The sequence below is a fragment of the Crassostrea angulata genome, chromosome 10 (assembly GCF_025612915.1).
Source record: "Crassostrea angulata isolate pt1a10 chromosome 10, ASM2561291v2, whole genome shotgun sequence".
In the NCBI taxonomy this organism is placed as follows: domain Eukaryota; kingdom Metazoa; phylum Mollusca; class Bivalvia; order Ostreida; family Ostreidae; genus Magallana; species Magallana angulata.
The window spans coordinates 29,837,467-29,844,585 of NC_069120.1; the positions used below are offsets into that span (position 1 = coordinate 29,837,467).

Here is a 7,119-nt window from a genome sequence, read left to right on the forward strand (position 1 = left end):
TAATATATCTCTCTTCTACTGTACGGTAAACAGATATGAAATTCTCTATTGTGTTTGAGAAAATGGTAATGTATTAAACAAGATTTACACTTGGTCGGGTTTATATATAGGATTACGTGGCAGTTTGGAATACCGAGAAAAATATGATTTTCCTGGACGAATATATTTTTATATACCTCCAGAATGTTCATGCAATAAATTGTTTATTAGGATACCGAACGACAGGTGATAATTTAGAATATATCAGCTTCTAATAGTTTGTTTTACTCTTTTAAAGCAAAAACCTATCGAATGTTTACTGGTTTCTTTCTATGTCAGTTTTCTGATATAAACAGTATATTAAATGTTGATATAATTCCTATAAAATTTTAGAATTAATCTTTTGGACTATATCGCATCCTAAATGAAAATTCATATGGCTTCCGAAGGCGTGGGATATGATGAATACGACAGGGGAATATGAAGTTTCATTGCCATGACACGTGATTGTCTAGCATCAATAAGATAATGAGTTTTATAAAATTATTAAAATGAGGTATAATAAATCAGTTGATAGCATTTAACACAAATAATTTAAACATCTTTCTTAACTTCTTTTATTTAAAATCATAACAACTACATGCATACATATAAAAACAAATAACAGTGATATTATTTTGTCTACGTGGACAGCTACATCAGTGCTATATGATAGCGCTTAAGCATAAGTTTTATGGCTTTGCTATTTGATAGCATTTAAAATGGCGTCAGCAGCTTTTTCGGCGATCATGATCACAGGTGCGTTTGTGTTAGCAGCGGTTACAAAAGGCATGATAGATGCGTCAACCACACGTAGACCTTTTATGCCAATCACTCTGAAATATTTGAAAGATTTTCCAGGTGATTGAATTTGAAGACATGAACTAATAAATAATAAACCATTCTTTGAATCGAAAACTAAAAATGTTGAATACCTCAAATCAGGGTCAACAACAGCTGTCTTGTCGTCTCTGGCCCCCATCTTACAGGTGCTGGTGGGATGGTAGTTCGTCAGGGCGTAATGGCGGACGAGGCATTCCCAATGCTCATCAGCATCCTGGTCTTTTGATTGGCAATCCTCGTGCTTTATCTGGACAATTCTGGCCTGTACCGACTGGAATGACTTTGTTGCCACAAGATCCTGAAGCTTGCGAATTCCTATATCAACCAAATGACTATTACTCATAATTTTCAACAAGAAAGTGTTCTTCTTTTGCATAATGTAATAGTTCAAGTTTCAAAAGCGTTATTTATTTTTCTTCGAAACAGTTATAGAAGTGAATATTTTTTCTCCCGAAAATTTCAATGTATGAATACCTCTTATGAAACATCCCATGTCATATGGATCCTCCAGATAATGTGGATCAATTATAGGGTAATCAAATGGGTCTGCGGATCGGAGGCGGATTTCTCCAACGCTTTTTGGGTGTTGCGGGGCCATGATTCCTATCGTGAAAAGTTGCCCATTTCCTTTGATATCTCCTTCTGTCATTGCCTGGTTAAATTCATAAATGCACCTTTTCCGATTAACTTTGTAGCTTCCGAATCTTGTAAATTCTCTATGGTAACGACATAGGAAAAAATCAAAATTTTAAACTTGATTTCAACATAGATTATTTACAACCTTCGGTTTTGAGAAATCCAAAAAGGAGAATCGCTTTTCGTATTTGATGTCTATGCTGTGTAGCTGGTACTGTACATCCGGCGAGATGTCCGAGGCTGATCTTTCCGTCCGGAAGTAAGCAGCAGCTTCGCGCATGCCCGCGAACGACAGAGGTCCTTAAAAAGGAAACAAATAGGACAATATATCAATGGTGCCAAATTGATTCCACAAGTTATGTATTAAGCAAATATTTATAGAAATACTGCTTATAAAAAAGGATTGAATGAAACAATAACCATTATTTATGAGAAAATAGTAGAAAGAAATAAAATTCTGCCCAAGGGCGACATTCTTATAAAAGAGTTTAATAAAAAATATTTTGTTGAAAAGCAACAAGACAATCATAAAAGCCGAGTGTTTTATAGTCACCAACCTGATCTAAACAGTGAGTATTTCAGCTGACTCCAAAAGCCGTACACCCAATCAGATCCACTGATAGATTCGTTCACGTGGATCATCGCGGGGAACATCATGTGATCCTGAAGGTTCTTTCCGACTGGTAGATCTGCCACCAACGGTATCTGTAACGAATATATTGATTGGTCAACAATTCACAATCCACATTATTTAACGTCCCATCAAGGAATATTTCGTTACTATCAAGTAATGATACAGGTCTTCAGAATTTGAATAAACTATGAATCTTTCTTTATCGTTGCATTGTTTTTTCAACTGGCAATGAATAAGCTGTGGAGTAATCACTTATTATTATGTAAATGTACTTTGAGTTTATCCATATCCTTTTTAGGTCCCACACCGGAAAGCATTAGAAGTTGGGGCGATCCAACAGCACCACTGGATATTATAACTTCTTTCCGAGCATTCACAGTAAATTTCAGGCCACCTCTAACGAAAGATACCCCTGTAGCAGATTTTCCCTCAAAATGAATCTAAAAAGAATACTTATATAAACACTATACAGAAGGTGAAACTTTCTTGCCGCTATTTTCAAAGCAAAGAGAACAGAGCAACCAAAAAATGGAATTCACTTCACCTAAAGGAAAGCAATATAAATGTAGAGATGCACATTAAATTATGTGTTATCAGCTCAATCAAAATTTAGTGGATGCATACCAGTAATTTTCCATCAAGTTCAAAAGCTATTTTCGGTCACGTCATGATAATGCTTTTTTAATGTTTTCAAAATACTGTGAACTACATTTGCAATGAACTTGTTTGCTTAAATCGAAGTTTAAATTATTTTTTTCTTATCTTTAAATCTGGTGTAAGTCTTGCGACTTTTGAATAATTCTGATTCATTTTAATGAATTATTCAAAACGTATCGTTAAAAATGCAAAACCGCGTGAAAAATATCATAATTCTAGAATTTGATAATTTTCATTTTCAACCTCTTCCCTATGAAAGCTCTGCTGCAAAAGAGCATAATAATTCTATTTGCTTTACCTTTGTGGCATGAGAATTGATTGAAATGTGTAAATTTTCTCTCTTAGAGGCAGGAATTAAAAAACTTCGGGCTGTACTTGACCGTAACCCGTCTCCGGTAAACGTCTGAAGCCTGCAAAACCCTTAAAACGGAAGGGAAAGGTAAATATGTCAGAACAGAGTATAGAATTTAGAACATGCATATAATCCAACGTAAATCTATTTACAAATACATCAATCTTAAAGAATTTTTTTTTTTAACAAATCACGTATACCCTCTTGGTCGCCATCATTTCCATTGCAATCATGAATTTTATAGCCTAATTCTTTTCCACCATTCAAAAAGATGTCGGCTACCCGTGTGAAAGCTGTTTCGGTGATTTTCAATGGTCCATTCGTATTGTGATATTCTGGAACGAAAAATTAAGGAAATACAAGTAGATCAAATTTCAATGATATCATCTAGACTATCATTTTTATAGTAAGAAAACAGTAGGTAGATAAACTTACTGCTATCCCTAAAAGATGGCGATTGAAAGGACTCGGATTTTAAGAAATACGGCAACACACTATCGTAGTCCCACCCTTTTGCTCCAAGTTCCGCCCATTTATCATAATCTCCACGCCCACCTCGATGATAGACAAGGCTATTTATAGTACTTGTTCCGCCTAAAGTCCTGCCTCGTGGCCAAAAACTTATCTATGAAATCAAAATTTGAAGAACATATTCACTGTCATAATTCAGTTTTTGAAAGTGTAAATTAGACATACACATATATTTATAAACGCCACTTTCTACGCCTTTTATACCTTTTACCTCTTTTTTATACGCCTTGTATGCGTGTTTTTGTGGCTCGGTGTGATAGCCCCAGTCTGCATGTGTTCGAACGGCTTTGTCGGTGTAACCGGGAATGTCGTAGATGTAGTTCCCCATATCATTCCCTCCGGCCTCCAACAGTAACACGGAAAACTGGCCATTTTCTGTCAGCCGGTTAGCAAGTACGCAACCGGCGGATCCAGCTCCCACTAAATGGGAAAAAATCAGATAGTGCTGTATTGTCACAAATGCAGTAATTTAAAGTTTAGAAATAAACTTGATATATTTATTCTTATATCGAAGTTACTTATCATTAGAATGTTTATATGTTTATTATATTTAAATGCATACCTATAACGAAATCATAAGTTTCGTTTAGTTGAGTTGTAATGTGAATGTTGTCTTCTTTTAGAAGGTAATAGTGTAAAATCACAGACAAAGCGAGTATCAAGATGGGCACGGCCTTCCACGCATTGTTCCAAGGTTGTGACCTTTGTATAGAAAGATATATACTGTATTATCTGCATTATTAAATTTTTTTCTGTCTCTATCTCAAATCAAAATGATACTGTATTATCTGCATTATTAATTTTTTTTCTGTCTCTATCTCAAATCAAAATGGTGTAAAGAAAAAAAAAAGAGGTATAAATCATTGAGCAAAGAAATAAAAACGTACCGAAAATTTTTCAGTGACAATTCTACTGACTTCTTAACATAAAACCTAGTGACCTTACTGTGTGCTGTATAAAACGCACGTAAACTCTCTCTCTCTCTCTCTCTCTCTCTCTCTCTCTCTCTCTGAGAGAGAGACTACACATATATCAATTAATACATAAACTCGTAAATTATGACTACTGATAAGTTTTCAGTGGTCATTCAAGGATTACCTATAAATGTATCTATGAAATGTTTAAAGTCTTTCTCCTTTCGTAATGCAAAGGGGGAAGGAACACCTTAGGTGAAAAGCGCCAATTAAACTTCACCCAAAGAAAAGTAACTTAAGAACAATGTTGAATCTAATTGTGTCTTAATTGATGTTTCTCAGAAACAGGTACTTCGTTTTAAAATGCATAATTTTTTGCCCCATATTATAAAGCATAACGGTATACAGCAACATACAACATGCAAGCGGTATAGAGAGTTTAAACATGAATTACATTTACCTCGGTTTCTCGTTTTTAGGTGGCTTGGAGTTTTTCTTCATATTTTTTCCGTTTGTGTCACCTATTCCTCCACACTGTGTTAAGCCATAATTATTCTGTGTCAGCTCATTTCTTATCGGAGTTTCGGGGACACGCGAATGCTCTTGGATTGGAGGGCAATTTGCTATTCAAGTTAACCTCCGTCTGGATAAATAGGCATTTATTTTCAAATCATAAACGTGGAAAAAGTGTCATATGGTCAAAAAGAATATCAAACCTATTGATGTTTTTTTTTTTTTTTTTGCTCTTCTTACCTTATTTTTAGTTCCAAGTAATTTGTGTGGTTAAATATATAAACATGTATATGCATATATTTACATTCTTCAGTGTCTTTGCCTGTGATAACACTAAGATTGATTTTGTACCACACATGCAGTCCAATAAATTCAAATGACGTATACATGGGGCGGTGAATATTGTACTTCTCGGGTAGCTTAATCGTCGTATTGACCTAAAAACAGCAATAATTGTATATTCTATCACTTGTTTATTGTTATACATGTGCAAATCGTCTTGATTTTTCGTGGCACCTAAATGTGTCTAGGTGTACCTAACTTTTTAACTTAAATTGTCTACATTTGTAGATACCTAAACAATAAAATACATTCTTTGATGATTCATGCGGGATATGAAAGTGGCGACATTGCAGAAGAAAATACATAACCTGCGTTAGCGGGTTATGTAATTTTTTCTGCAATGATCACTACCTTCATAACCCGCATGAAACATCAGAAAAAGCATTTTATTGTTTATATTTACATCTTTCTTTTAACGAATTAATAGACTGATTGTATAAAGTAAATAAAATTCACTTAATTTCTGTTTATGTACATCAGTACGTTATAGCTAAAAGAAACAGATAAATCGTCTCTTATAGGTATTAGAGTCTGACATCATCATGATTATTTCGTGCAGTCCGTGATTTTTCTAAGATATCTGTCGATGCAAGTTTCGAACAATCGACAAACGGGGAGTGTAGATTTCAGTCTGGCTGTTTCTACAGAGTCTTGATTTAACTATAAGTTTCCGCAAGAAATAGAAGGCATCATACTTGGTTGATGTAAATATTACATGTATTTTATTAAAATGTTGTTAAAATACTGCAGTAGACTTTGATTTATTGAAAAGTGTGGGGAAATGGAATCGAATTCAGGATATAGCGATTTTAATATTAGAATAATCTATCATATCATATTCAGTTTAGAGAATCGTAAAAGAATGTATAGGGAATGTATTTAAATAATTCTTCAACGTGTAGAGTTGTGTAGAAGAAAAATTATCCTGCCACCACTGACCACCCCCACAAAACCCTTAATGCTTTCATATTCATGAATGAAAAAAACCCAACTAAATTTAATTAGACTGTGTCTTTATATAAGGAAAATTTACAAATAAAAAATTCGAACGGTGCAAACTTATATTTAATTTTTTTCCCAATTTAATCAAACTAACGAGCGACTTATACATTGTTTGACATCGACATATCGCACTGACCGAGAAACATCGTCGCAAATTCGAAAAATAATACAAAAGAAACAACTTTTGGCCCATGTGTGGAAGCAATATCGTTCCCAATATGGATTAAAATCAAACATTTTTGAATTTTAAATAAATAATTTATAATTACTAGAGAATATCACTTTCTTTTTATAGTGATTATAGTATTAGTTTTGGTGAATTTGAATTGAATTGAACATATTTATGTGCTGGTCACTTCGCCCCAAAGCCTAAGCGCCCCGTGCACGAGCGCCCCATATTTTTGTTGGTGCGCCTCAAGGGGTGCTGGTCACTTCGCCCCAAAGCCTAAGCGCCCCAAATTTTTCTTGGTGCGCCCCAAATATTGGTTTTTTAATGATTAAATTTGTTTTAATGTATGAGCGCCCCAAAATCGCTTTCGCTTACAGTATATTAATTTGAATGATATGAACAAAATTTTCCGAATGCTTCGAATGGTTAATCATGATTATTTTTTTTATGAGCGCCCCAAAATAAGTTTCGTTAAAATTATAACATTATGGATGTAAATTGCAATTTT

General features: G+C 34.2%; 1 protein-coding gene across 1 annotated transcript; it reads right to left on the reverse strand.

Moving 5' to 3' along the window:
- Nucleotides 1–579: 579 nt before the first annotated feature.
- LOC128166657 (L-sorbose 1-dehydrogenase-like) lies at nt 580–5,189 on the reverse strand. Its single transcript, XM_052831951.1, has 12 exons — nt 5,046–5,189; nt 4,234–4,373; nt 3,883–4,091; nt 3,576–3,765; nt 3,341–3,475; nt 3,087–3,208; nt 2,404–2,571; nt 2,055–2,202; nt 1,643–1,797; nt 1,336–1,513; nt 954–1,176; nt 580–854 (listed from the first exon to the last, which is right to left on the reverse strand). The coding sequence occupies exons 1-12, from the start codon at nt 5,084–5,086 to the stop codon at nt 722–724; spliced, it is 1,842 nt and encodes a 613-aa protein (XP_052687911.1). The 5' UTR covers nt 5,087–5,189; the 3' UTR covers nt 580–721.
- Nucleotides 5,190–7,119: the final 1,930 nt, after the last annotated feature.

What these genes read in the sequence shown, in the direction of transcription:
- LOC128166657 (XM_052831951.1), bottom strand. Translation starts at nt 5,086, where the DNA reads ATGAAGAAAAACTCCAAGCCACCTAAAAACGAGAAACCGAG. An exon ending in ACAAGGCGTATAAAAAAGAG is followed by an intron (nt 3,766 to 3,882) that starts GTAAAAGGTATA and finishes TTGATTTCATAG; the next exon opens with ATAAGTTTTTGGCCACGAGG. An exon ending in GTTGTTGACCCTGATTTGAG is followed by an intron (nt 855 to 953) that starts GTATTCAACATT and finishes CAAATATTTCAG; the next exon opens with AGTGATTGGCATAAAAGGTC.